Source organism: Lutra lutra, chromosome 11 (genome assembly GCF_902655055.1).
Source record: "Lutra lutra chromosome 11, mLutLut1.2, whole genome shotgun sequence".
In the NCBI taxonomy this organism is placed as follows: Eukaryota; Metazoa; Chordata; class Mammalia; order Carnivora; family Mustelidae; genus Lutra; species Lutra lutra.
Window position 1 is genome coordinate 73311106 of NC_062288.1, and position 14267 is coordinate 73325372.

Consider the following 14267-nt stretch of genomic DNA (forward strand, 5'->3'; position numbering starts at 1 on the left):
GAATAGGTCCCTAGGCTTGGGAAACAAGAGCCAGAAATTTTGACCAAACTGTGCTACTGCTTTGGACTTTAATCAAATTATCATCGTATCGCTTCTTCAGTTACTTGTCTATAGGATTTGGAGCCTAGGCTAAACAATTGGTAAGGCTTGTGTCTAGCTCTAGAATTTTCAGTTTGTTTGTGATAACTGATCAGATGATCAGAGTGTTATAAGAGTTTAGAGTTCCACCAGGTATTGGTAGAGTACATGGTGAAACCCAAGTCAAGGACGGCAGGAACACTTAGCCACAAAAACAATGTACGTTCGGTGGTAGTTGTTCCAGTCAAACACTTACAAATTCAAACATAGAAAGATTATATTGTAGTTTTTCCTTTAGGTTTTGATGAATGAATATTCTCTCTTTGCGGGTGAAAATAATTCATCATGGTGCCATGCGTCTCCTTTACTAGAGTTTTACTCATTGTCATCTAATGGTTTCTTTGATGGAACAGAAACAGTATGGCACTCTGGCCTGGAAGCAGGAGACCTTGAACAAAACACTTGATACTCTAGACCTCATTATTCTCATTTGCTAAACTGAGAGCATCAGAGGAGATGATTTCTAAGAGTGCTTTCAGTCCCAGCCATTCATGATTTCAAGATTCAGAACTGTGCTCATTAGAGTCCTTTAAGAATAATAAATGGCTACAGAATTAAATATAAACTAACTAAGTCTCCATGTATACAAAATAAACTAAAGAACTCAAAGGGAAAAAAACAATCTTGTGAAAAAAATTAGGCAAAATTTGAGTGGATTTTGGCATTGAAGGTGGAAATAGATGACTGATTTTTTTTTTTTGAGAGTTTCACATAGACACAACACAGCCTAAGTCACACTATAGTAATTTCCACTTGAAAAATGTCATTTGGAGTTATTTCATAGGTTGCAAGTAAAAAAGGAGAGCAGTATTATTTAGAATAGTAACTGAAATATTTTAAACTAAGTTTTGCGACACTAGAGTATTTGTGGAATTTTTTATTTGGTCTTCCTTTTTTTTTTCAAAGTGAACTTTCTAATAAAATTGCCTGTGTGTCATCCTTAGAAACACTTAGGTTGTTAATTACTTGAAAAATTGAAAAAAAAAACACAAAAGATTGCTGTGAGTGAGTGTGTCTCCCAATGTAAGAAGTGTGCTTTACAAACTATGCCAGATCCTGCTCCGGGAAGACAAATCAGTGTTGTTAGGGGACGGTGCTAGTGCCTTCAGTGTGTTTACTCTGGTTTCTATGTCTGCCTGCCTTCTCAGAAAACTTGCTTGGAGCCAGACTGTAGCAGCCCTCTCTCTGTCTTTTCATAATTGATCAGGGGATGACTGCCTTCCCTGAGGGTTAAGACGTGGCAACTTTTTCTGTTTGCACAGCATCTCAATGCAGTAGTTCAAACATTGTTCACACCAGCTGGCAGTGTAATGCCATATGCACATCTTGTCAAAGCAACTGTTGTCATGGATACTAGAAACTCTCTTAAAAACCAGATCATTGATTCCAATCAAAATTGTACTTTTTATCAGCTTGGAATCTCAATTATTATAGTAGAATATTGATCTAAGATATTTCTCCCATCGTGAAGAATTTACCTCGTATTCTAAAACACTGAAAAACAGAGGAGGGCAATGATTTATTTTAATCGTATATGCTGAAAAATTTCATCTTTAGTGTTCATTGAACTCAGTTATTGAGAGAAAAAAATGAGCTTGCAAAGTAGAAGCTGTTAAAAAGTTTTTTTTTCCTTCAGTTTACACTGCTGCTTTTATAACATCTCAATATGTATTTTTTATGGCATTCATTTTATATGTTTATATAATACACTCATCAAGCTGTCCCTCCTCCTGTAAAAGAAACGCTTACATTAATTTCTTATGTTAAGTTTTATTTTCCTGAATGGGGAAAAAGAAAACATAAAAATAAATGAAAACATCTTCTATTTTGATTGGTATTCTGTCACACATAGAAACAAACCTGATTGGTTGAGTGGTAATTTCTTTGTTCTCTGATTTTGCTAAGAATGCAAATGAAAACCACTCAATTTTATTTGGCATTAAAACTGCACTTTATTTTGTCAAAGGAGAGGTTTCCCCTTGAATTGTAAGTACAAAAAAAAGTGTTTTTAATCTTTAGTGAAAATCCTTATTAATTCACTTTCAAGATAATCTGATGTTGATTTGTCAAATTTAATTACAGCTTCCGGTAACACTTGAAGTCTACTGCTTTTGCTTCAAAATTGTAATATGAAAATGCAAATTGAATGATAATTTAAAAGGGAGTGGGCATTTTAGTTGAACACTCAAAGACAAGTTCCTTGTGGAAATGAGGTTATTGATGCAGTTTATGATTTTTTCCTCTTTAAGCACTTTAAACAAATTAACTTTATTTCCTGCAGGATTACATGTATCACCATGACTTTAAGTAAAGTTGTATATGTGTGATATGTGGAATTTTTATCTCACATTAGAAGAGCTTTGATAATTCTTTCTAGAAAGGAGGATGGGAAAGGGGTTCTCATACATTGAAGTATTTTACTATTAACCAAGCAGTAATTAGTTATTGATAATCAATTTACCTGTCAACAAAGTATTTAGATATTGCTCCCTTTTTACTTCTAGGCTCTCCAAGCAGCAAGACAACTTCTCTTACAGCAGCAAACAAGTGGATTGAAATCTCCTAAGAGCAGTGATAAACAGAGACCACTGCAGGTTAGTAAAGCATTCTTGTCCTTGGGATCTTATTTTAAAAGATGCTCATAATGATAACAAATGTGCAGACCCAGTTGTCTATATCCAGAAAATTTTTACATTTGTATATGTCAGTAATTTTAATTCAAAGAGAGAGCTTATTTTATCTTCTTGAAAGGAAAACAAAATTTCTATTCCCATAGATTTCAGAAGTCTACAAGGTCACTTATTATAAAAATTATATAAAAAACCACATTTGGTAAACGTAGGCATGAAAAGTTTTGTATAAGACTCACTTGTGGGATTTTAACAGAATTTTATTCACAAACAAGTTAAAGTAAAATGTGAAATTTCTTTACTAGCAAAGTCATAGTAAGATGGTGTGGAAGGAGACAAAGCAGTCTTAGACAACCCTCCACAGTTGTATCCAAGTGACAAATGCAGAAAACCTCCAGAGTTGCCAAAAAAACTGTTTGAGTTTGCCAAGGAGTTATTGCTGTTGCTACAGTTATAAAAACACATTCTGGAGTTTGTTGTCCTTATTCACTATGTTTGTCCTGTGAAACTGATAGTATGTATGTCCTTTAAAGTAACTTTTTGTTATGTAATATAACCATTGTTTTACGTAATCTTACCCAGAGTAAGTAGGACGTTGTTTGGGGGGAAGAAACATTTTTAGGGTGTAATTATTAAATGTTTGGAAGGTAGAATCTGAGGTTACATAAAACATCTTTCAAAATGTTTATCAGCTCTGTTGAAAGATAAGCAGTGTTTTTTCCTGCATCATGTTCTATGTACATGTCTAATAAGGCAAGCTTAGTTTGAAAAAAAGTAAACATCTTTCTTGTTTCTTTATTTTACCAAAATAATCTTGGATTTTTTTTTTAATGGCCTAGCTGTCTATTTTCATTTTCAGGTGTACTCCTAGAGGTTAGTAACCAAGTCTTATATATGATGGCCTCCTGAAGCTTAGTATGTATGACAGAATTACAGGCTACTGATCTACACAATCCAGAAACTACTTATTCTGTAAAAACTGGATTAAATTTTTGGTCCCTAGACAAATTTGAGATGAGAATATGTATTCTTGGGAACAAACCCATTTGTGGGAGGTGGGTGGGAAGAAGGAGGACTTGTGGAGAGGGGATGTGTTCCAATAGTCTAAAGTTCAAATGTCTGACATGGTTGCAAAAGTTGTATTGAAACAGCCTGAGTTTAAGATTCTTTTTTTTTTTTTTTTTTTAAATAAATGTCACACTCTTTTGTTTAAACTAATCAGTAATTTTATGGTGACACACTTTCCTCACCATCATCTCTCCCCAAGTAATGCCAGTGATTGGAGTCTTTCCATTGGAATTGTCTAATTCCAAGACAGCCTCTCCATACATTTGCATGACAGAGAAAAATTTGCATAGAAGTCACAGAAGATAGCAAATGAAATGTTTCCCTCACTGTGGCTTCAGAGGGAAATTTTGCACTGTTGTTGGTATAGCAAAGGGGGCTTAGATGCTGGCTGCATAAGCCAAAGGTAGGAGTTTATTGTTTCGACTTTTGGAAAAACTCTATATACATATTGTCCTACTTCTGTTTTAACATGTCTCTGACAAAGTAGACAAAATAGTTGTTCCTTCCTCCCCAAAGCTAAGTCCAGTAGAAATTTCTTTATTGCTGGTTACCAGGGCATCTCTGGAAAGAATGGCTGGGCTTTAGTTTTTCTTTCTTTTTTTGTCTTTTTTTTTTTTTTTTTTTTTGGTTGTTATTGTTGTATTGGAAGGCAAGATTTGATACTTTGTTTAACTAAAATATACATACTTTTTCTTAGATAATACATATAATGTAGGAATATTAATGACTCTAAAATCAGAAATTGTTGCTCATGTACCAGATGTATAAATAAAATTTTGAGCAGAAGTCCTCAGTTTTGTTATTTATATTGTGAAAGGGTGATTGAAAGGAATTTAAATACCTTTTAACAATTTCAGGTGCTAAACATTGCTACAAAGACTTTTCTTGTGTCACTTATATTTAGTGTTTTATGATGCATATTAATATTAATATATCTCCATTGTATAAATTATAAAACTATAGCATTTTTCATTATCTTGTATTTTAATCAGGTCTAATGCCAAAATGTCATAGGAACGAACAATTGGTTTTTATGAATGAGGATTTAGAAATAATGAATGAAGACTTAGCTGTTTACTAAAATATACACTGCTATTAATATAATGTGAGCCTAAAGTTTTAGTATTTCATAGTATTTGATATTTGATAAGTTTAGCAACTATAAGCATTACTGGGATTGTGTTTAAAACCTAGTAGCCTTTTATAGTAGTTTACATATGCTGTTAAATGAGAATATTAGGAAATGCTTATCCTTGCATCCGCAAATGCTATTCAATGTGAGTTGCATGCACTATTACCACTTATGTTAAAGAAACAGGTTGAATATTTTTGTTAAAAATTTTAACCATTTAGTATGAAATTAACACTTTAAAACTTTTACGATTTTCTCACAGTCTGGTTCTTTTTCTGTTTAATTAAGAGTTTAACCAATCTTTGAAAAATAGAGTTGGTGTAGATTATTTCTTAAAATTCATAAAGATAATTGAACATGTTTCAAAATCTGCACTTGCAAAGGCTAGGTATTTGGTGCTGATAATAGATCATGGTGATTTGTGCTTTTTCAGGCATAACACGTTTTTGGAGGACCAAAGGAGAGTATGCATTTTTTGTTTTAAAATATAGTTTTGATGGAGAACTATTTCATAAAGTTTGAAAAAATACAATTTTTTAAAAATCTGTTTTGATGGCTCAAGTCACAAGAACAATATTAGGTCTTGTTACACTCAACTGATTTCTTTTAAATGTTGAGAAGAGGTAGCCAGATTTGAAGTGTGACATGGTAGGGTCTATTTCTAGCGAACTAGTATTTATCTATTACTTTCTCATTTACATTTTTTCAGGGTTTTGTGCTACAGATGGCATAGATATTAGCCTATCTAATACAAAAATGGAAAGAAAAAATCACATCTGACAAGCTTGAGTATCGATTGTATAGTAATTTCACTTTCATGTACAGGTATCTGAATATATGTATTTGAAACATGTTTACATTTTCTATTCATTACATAAAACACCAGTTGAATAGGTTCAATCAGTAGGTACATTGATTAATGACATATTGATGAATAATATATAAAGATTGTGATGCAAATGGGAGCTGATATCAACCTAAACATTACCAGATGTTTCTTCTTTACATGCTTACTTTGTACACCAGAAAACATACTATAACAGCTGAAGACAGCCTCTTATTTTGATTTCTGATACTTATTAATATCTATTCCTAACACTTCCTAAACTTGGTATCCCCATAGTGGTCTGTAAAAAGAAAAGTTAGCCAAAGAGAATAAGTAATGCTTTCAATTTCATGAAACTAATTTCCAGATTAAATTGCTTTTACTCTATTTAATAACACACATGTACACAGAGACACACATTTGCATATGCATATACATACATGCACACTTCCATAATCTATAAATTTTAAATTTTTTTTGTAAGATACATTATCAGTTTTCTAGCCTATGACAAATCTACTTAATTTAGTTTAGGTATGAAAATTGGTCGCATTATTGTTCTTGTTACATTTACAGCCATGAGACAGACTTGTGGTTCTTCAACAGCTGTGCAGAGCAGAGACGTAAATTTAAGGTAAATGACATTGCTTTGCTATCTTAGATGAATATTAGTATATAGTATTGTAATCACTTCCTTCATTGTAGGTTAAAAATCTAAGGTTCTCTTTTCTAATAGGTAATTAAACTTTTTAAAAATAACTGTGTTAAATAGTTGAAGATTGAAAGAATAAAAAGCAAAAGTGAATTAAACTTAGGGGTCTTATTCTGACTCTGCCACAAACTAGTTACATAAGTTTAAGGAAGCCACTCAACATTTTTGAAAATAAAGGCCTTGGGGGAACTGATCAGCAAAATATTATAATCTGTGCTTACAGATTTTTTTTTTTCAAGTAAGTTATAGGCATCTTAATTTTTCAGGAATAGCTGTTTCTTGCTGGGTTTTAACTTAAGAGTTAAGGAGTATGATTGTTTGTTTGTTTGTTTTCGGTTACAAAACACTTTTTAATTAACATACCATAGCCAAAAATAATGTTTTGGAATCAAAGTATTAAATCCCATATACATGGAAACCACTGTGCAAGTATCATTTATCATTATCTGGGGAAACTTTGTTCTATTTAATGCCTTGAACTAGTTTTATAAATTAATTTTAGGAGAAATATAAACTACACGAAGAATTATTTTACCTATGTATTTACTTTGATAGTCTACATTAAAATATGTTGTGATATGATACAATTTAGCAAATTTCTACCTTTCTCTACTTCTTCAGTTCAAAATGCTAAAATTAACATCTGCTGACAAAACAAATTCTGCAGTAAACTGATCAGCACTTCTAAAATTTCATGTTCTAGGAAAAAATCAAGAATAAGATATAAAATATGAATAATGAAATATATATCCTAGGAGAAAATACTAATTGTAGGTCTAGAATTAGACATTGATAAATATGTTTAGGAAATTATAAAAGTTCATGCATACACTGGTAAAGAATACTATCAAATATTTCCTCTTCAACGTAATTTCTGATTTCTAGTATGTAAGAATTAGAAGCTAAAACATGTTTTGTTTCAAAAACTGAAAGTAACATAATAAAGAAATTTGCAGTATGGTTTAAGTAGGGCCATGTACTGTGATGCAGACAATTTAATAGTAGCTTTTTAAGATTTTTGGTATTTATATTTCCTGTGTATCAAAAAGTTAAGCGTTATCTCTAATACATTGTTTTGATATCATAAATTATAAATTTTTAAAACTTTAACTTAAAAACTATTCACAAGGACTGATTATGCCTTGTATAGTTCTGATTTTCCCATTAGAGTAGAGAACATTTCGTAAAAGGCAGCATGAAATAGGCAGTTTTACAAGAATGTTATAGAACAAAATCTTTCCCAAAATATTGTGATGTTGCCCCCTGTAGCCAGCTGCTCAAGGCTGACACCCTGTGGAAGAGGCTCTAGGATGTCCAGTCTATCACTGCTAAGTATTATTATGTGGAAAACTTGTGTATGATCTAATCATGGCATGTAGGAAAAAGAACACGTGTTTTGAGTCTGAAGCCCACCTTGCTTTTAATCAGTTAGTAGGACTTTGGGTAGAGTCCTTGGAGTCCATCTCTTGGAGGTTTTTACCTCATCTCTAGAAACGGAATAAGGACACCTATCTTGCAAGATTGTTATGAAGACTAAAAAAAATATTATAATAAGTAACTAGCGTAAATCCTTGTACTTATAATGAGTTAATAAGTAATTCCCACTATGATAAGCTCTAGAAAAGTGATATTTAATCCAAAGTTATACATATTCTATAATATGGTTACTTTTGTTTGGCCATAATTTTCACTATTCACTACATATGCCTGATTTATAGGAAAGCAGCAGTGAGTGTTTTAGGTACTACTCAAGTATCTCTCCCTGCTAGAGACCCCCAAAGCATTCATATTTCACACTTGCCACACAGAAACTTACATTTTAATGTTTATCTTTCCTACCAGCCTCTGAGCTCTGTGACAGCAGGTGCTATGAATGTCCTGCTCATCTCTAGTGCCTAATGATGCCTGGTGAATAATAGAGCTCAATAAATACTTGTATAAATGCTATAAACCCTAAATGCCAAGCTAACAAGTATGTCCTGTATGGTTTAGGTAGCTGGGACCTTAAAGGCTTTTGATAGGCAAGTGATATGATCAGAGCAATGTTTTGTGAAGATCTAGTCGACAATGGAGCATTTGGAGAATGTTTGCGGGAGGGGAATTGAGAGGGAGCTGGAATAAGGATAAACTTTTAAAATATTGTTTAGATAGGCATATGATGAATTGAGCCTTAGACATGTTGAGTTTGAGGTAATGGCAAGAAAAGTAAGTTGAAATAGCAAACATTTAGAAAATTACAACTTGCCGGAGAGGTTATAGCCAGAGACAAATATTTGTGAAATAATCCAGAAGTGATAGATAAATACATGAGAGTGAAGACTTCTGGGAAAGGTGATTTACCAAAGAGGAGCTTTTTTAGAGCAAGAAGTAAAAAGCAGAGGCGGGGGGGAAAGGGGGAAAGGAAGAACCAAATTAGCATTTAATATATCAAGGAAGGTCAAGGAACAGAGCAGGTTTTAAAAGATGGAGCTTGTCAACCACAACAAGCAATGTTCATGAGGATGAGCATTTTCATACATACAATGTTGAATTGCAACATTGGTGATTTTTAATCTCCTTCTTTGTCATTCACCAGTAACTCTTAGGATCTGCAGTACTAAGGTGATCAATAATGAAGGGGGAGGGATGTATTTTAATGTTAATGTTAAATTGAGAATTAGTAAATGTACTTTTATTTCTCAGATTTCTGTGTGTCTCTAATTGTATAAGTAAATGTGTATTGCATATCTAATACTGAGTTCCCATAAATTAAATCTGGAAGAAAACTGCTTTCTAGGAGGTTAAATTTTCTCTTTTCTTACCTGCCCAAGCACGTGTTTCATTGTGTAATCCATTAGGATTCTAAGAACATATTCCCTTGACTTCTCCATCTTAACTAAAGTGAGAGGAAGGAAGAAGTAGAACATTAATATTGTTAAGGGAGCTCTCCATAGGATTTAAGACTTAGGCTGTGAATTTTATCTTAAGATGTTTGGAGGTGGTGTACAAGCTAAATTGAATGACAAAGTGAACAGTGTGAATACATGATTAAAGACAAAAAGTGAAATTATTTTGAAATTCACTTACATTTAAGATTCCTTGTGTTTCCTCAGTGGATTCTATTCATGTTTCTATCATCCTGCATTCTACATTTCCAGTTGGTTTTCTTAAAATTTCTCTGCTACCTTTACCTTTTCTACTATACTCTTTCTTCCTTTCTCATCCTGTTCTTTTTTCTCATCATGTAATCTTGTCCAGTTTGCTTAATCTCTATCCCTTCAGTTACAGCTTGAGAAAAGAGGAATTTTAAATGCCTGTAATTACTTAATTCTATCTTGAACCTAAAAGATATTCCAGCATATCATCTTACCAACAAAATAGGAAAACTGTGCTGCTTCTTACAATCCAGTATCCGATATTTAGTTCTTATCTTGCCCCAAGAAAAGTTTCCATCTTGCTTTTTTAAGTTGTAGTTTTAGTATGAAAGGAACTCTGCTCTTGAATATCTGGGCTACTTAGAACCCTGGGGCATTTTGTTGAGTGCTAGCATTCTCCTGTTACTGATAACACTTACAGGTGGCTCTTTAAAAGTCACCATCAGAATGGTTGCCATCATTCCTTAAATCCTTTTGTCAGATTTTCCAGAAAACTCATTGGGAGATGAATATTCAAACTAGAATTGCTTGGGATAGTTATATTAAATGGCCAGTTTTTCATGGAGATCTCAAGTTGTGCTGATTATGATTATTTAAATAATGCTGAATTTGGAAGTACAGCATTTTGAAATGATCAAACAGAAGTATAATAAATTGTTCTTTCAAAAATATTTAAGTCACCCTACCTTAATAAGAAAATCATATAAGCTCATTATAAGAATCTAATGCATTTTAAGTTAAATTATGGTTGGGCACTAAGTTACTTTTCCCAAAGGTACTTAATAAATATTTAATAAATTGCTATAGTGTAGTAGATTTTTTAAGATGAAAATTATGTCTCTGATTAGATAAGGAAGAAACCACTCATGAGAACTAATTATAGTAGACCCTTGACATTCACGAGGTATGCATCCTGAGATCTTCATGAACCCTCAAATTGAAGAAATTCCCAGTTCAAAAACATGGAGAGATCTCTGTAGGCTTTCTTCCAAATCCTGTTCTTATTCTGAATCAGGCTACCATTGTCATCTGCTGAGTATAGCATAAGTTAACAGCTTCCAGCTTTCAATAAAGTTTACCTCTTGACTAATATAATTTTTTAAAGAAGAAACTTCTTCTCTTTTTTTTTTTTTTTTTTTTTACATTATAGGCTGTCCTCCATCAATGATAACAGGTAGAGAACAGCAAAACTACATTCTTGATAGAAGAATCCATGGGAGTGAAGGGGTTAGTTTATGTCAGTGAGAAGTCAGCAGTCTTACTGACTGCATCAGCCTCCTCCCACTTTCATGGCCTGACAAATTACAGAAGTGTAACGCCTGAAACCTTGCAACTTGGTTGTCTCAAAATAATCAGGCCAATACTCAGCCTCTGTGAGCTTTGAGAATCCACTGTGTTCGATCTTGCACTCTAGCCTATGTGGGAAAGAATCCAAAGCAAACAAACAAGTTTCCCCACCTTACTTGCTGCTATTTTATGTGAAGAATTGAAAGAAGCACTGGATATTACTGTTAACATCTCTTCCTCCTTAATTTTAAATCTCAGGGACATTAATAAATGACTTGGAGTACTCTTTCAGAGTAAAAGTTGCCTGTAATGTTTTTAAGCGCGTGCAGGAGGGCAGTGTCTTAGGAATGAAAAGACCCTATTAGAAGTTCAGTAGAGGAGTAGAGCTTTATGTTAATGACCATGGGTTGGCTGTTTGGTCCAAGCATTCTGAGCTTGATAGTTTAGTCCTGAAATGAGAGAGTCCCTGTTTACATTCAGTTAACAGTTCAGTCTCATCTGGCTTACCTAAAGGTATTTGGTGGCTATTTTTTTAAAGCCTTTGTTGTTTGATTGTGCCGATTTTTTAAAAAAATATTTTATTTATTTATTTGTCAGGGAGAGAGAGAAATAGAGAGGGAGCGCAAGCAGCGGAAGTGGCAGGCAGAGGGAGAAGCAGGCTTCCCAGCAAGCCCAATGTGGGATTCTATCCCAGGACTCTGGGATCATGACCTAAGCCGGAGGCAGACACCTAATGGACTGAGCCACCCAGGTGTCATGATCATGCCGATTTTCATAGTTTTATCAGTATAGATGTAGAACAGGTGGTACCTAGTAGGTAAGCATTATCATAACACAGAATAGGCAGAAGATTCCTTTGCACAGTGTATAAATTCTTACACTTCTGATGCTAACACTTGCACTGCTGTAAAAATGGCACCTTGATATCTTCTACTGTGAGTGCTACTGCAAGTTCTCAAGTGACAAACCAAGGAACGCACTGAGCATTCTGATGTGCTGACAGGAGGAAAATCTGTTGTCTCGCAGAAAAACTCTAGTAAATTCTTCAATAGAATATCTTTGTAAAAACAAACCAAAAAAACCCCACAAGGAATAAAGTCGTTCTCTTCATATTCTGCCTTTCTTCCTATAGAACCAAGCATGTGACAGACATTTAAAACACACTAACTGGTGATTCCAATATGATTAAAGATTTAGTTTCTCAAAAACTAGGGCATCATTGCCAAGTTTTCTCTTTATTACAGGAGAATGTATTTTCCTTAATCAGTAACAATCCCTAGTCTCCTACACAGTTTTGGACTTCATTTAGTCCAGTGATTTCCAAATGCAAGCAATTCCTTGAAAACCTTTAAAAAATGGAGAATTTAGGGTACACCCCAGACCATTGGGTAAAACTTTGGAGGGGATGGGATTTTGGAAAATCAAAATATTTTAGACTCTCCAGAAGATTCTAATGCAACTGGTCTATGGAGTAGTATATGCATGCAGGAACCCTGAACTACTCTTCTGCAACAGTGGGTCCCTGTAATAAAAAAAGTACTGAACCTGAATTCTCTTATTAATATACTGTGTTATTTTTCCCATCTGAGACTCTGTTTTCCAACCTACACAATGAAAAAGCTGAACTAATGATACTTCATGCTCCTGCCAGATTTAGCACTCTTTGAATCTTTGTCCTCTGTTTTGTCTTTCTTTGTTTGCTTGTTTGTTTATATATACATATATCCTTAAATCTGAGCTCATTAAAAAGGCCCCTGAGTAGGTTTTTGGAGATGTTTCTTTCTGTTTATTTTTTCCAGGATCATTTCCAACAATATTGTCAGGATTTTTATTTTTACTTTCAGTCAGTTCTCGTCAGTACTGTTAGTCACATCTTTACTGGTGAACTCATTCTCTTCTTATCTATGGTTTAAAAAAAATAATATGTGGGGACACCTGGGGTAGCTTAGTCAGTTAAGCTTCTGACTCTTGATTTCGGCTCAGGTCATAATCTCAGGGTGGTGATAATAAACCCCTCTCAGTGTAGAGTCTGCTTGAGATTCTCTCTCTCCCTCTGCTCCTCCCCCACTCACTTGCACACACTCTTTCTCAAAATAAATAAATAAATAAAATAAAATAAAATAAAAATAAAAATAAAAAAATAATATATGCTTTCTAAAGTCCTCAGTACAGATCCACCATGCCCAGTTGGCTTCCCTTTCCATGTCAGAAACCTTAAGGAAAGGCTCATTGGCTTCAAAGACAGCTGTCTACTGCAATGGCCCTAGCATACTGATCTCATTGTCCACCACACACTTTTTACATGTTAAATGAGCAGCAGTTTCTCTAACATTGCTTTATGAGTGTACAAAGCTGACCCTGCCTTTCTCTTTCTCAGTATGCACTTTCTACCTTCATCTAGAAAACTTCTGGGTAGCTTTTAATTCCCATTGTCATCTACTCCGTGAAGTCTCTTTTGATATCTTCTCCTGCCACACACACACAAATAGAATTTATTCCTTTTTATACATTACTTCTATGTCGTATACCTACCCCTATTTTTGTATGTATCACACCAAATCATAATTACTATACACTCTTTGAAGGCTGGGACAGTCTTACTCATCTTCGTACTTCCAGTGTCTGGCACATAGTATATTTTGTGTAAATATGTGGTATCCATTGACCAGTGCTAGTCTGTTATCAAGTTCCCCCTTTCTCAAAGGCTCTGGGTATGTTTTATTAGTTGCACACTGGGGCATCTCAACTCAGATCAAGTTGTTTTCAACGGAAATTATTTATCTCTCCCTACCCTTATCCAAAGTTTTCATCAACTTTTCTTAATTGTGTTCTTCCAGCTCCAGGCATAAGCGCTTCTCATCTAATTGGGTCATATTCTTCTGCCCTAATGCTAAAGTTGCCCTTTTCTTCAGGCTCTCAGCATGGCACAAAAGGCTATCTATCATTATACCTGATACATTACACCCAGGACTTAATTCTTACTGCTTACTGAACATGCTATGTGTTTATTTATTCATTCATTCACAGATGTTTATAAGTTGTTTCTTCTATACCAGGTACCTTCCAGGGCACCATGAATTTAAAGAACTCTGATACCTACTTCCTTTTGTTCCTATCTCTCCCTCTGTTTAGAACTTCGTTCCCACTCACCCCCTTTCTCTAGTTACCAAACTCCTACACAAAGTTTAAAGCCCTATTCCCTCAAGTTTTCTCTGACTCTTCAGAGAGAAATAATCCCTCACCCATATGTATTTCCAGAACCCATATCACACTTTTATTTTATTATCCCACATATATTGTTATAAAGATTCAGTTATATGATTCAGGTGACATTACCAAC

General features: G+C 34.1%; 1 protein-coding gene across 16 annotated transcripts in view; it reads left to right on the top strand.

Annotated features, from left to right (window-relative positions):
• The window catches only part of FOXP2 (forkhead box P2), a 572585-nt gene that overhangs the window by 415743 nt on the left and 142575 nt on the right, over positions 1-14267 (top strand). For 14 of the 16 annotated variants that reach the window (XM_047694958.1, XM_047694957.1, XM_047694956.1 and 11 more), the window contains one exon: positions 2643-2732. In XM_047694958.1, coding sequence (XP_047550914.1) covers positions 2643-2732 — 90 coding nt within the window. Of the gene's footprint in view, positions 1-2642; positions 2733-6370; positions 6429-14267 lie in introns of all 16 variants that reach the window. The other 2 variants (XM_047694970.1, XM_047694971.1) reach the window with 1 other exon arrangement.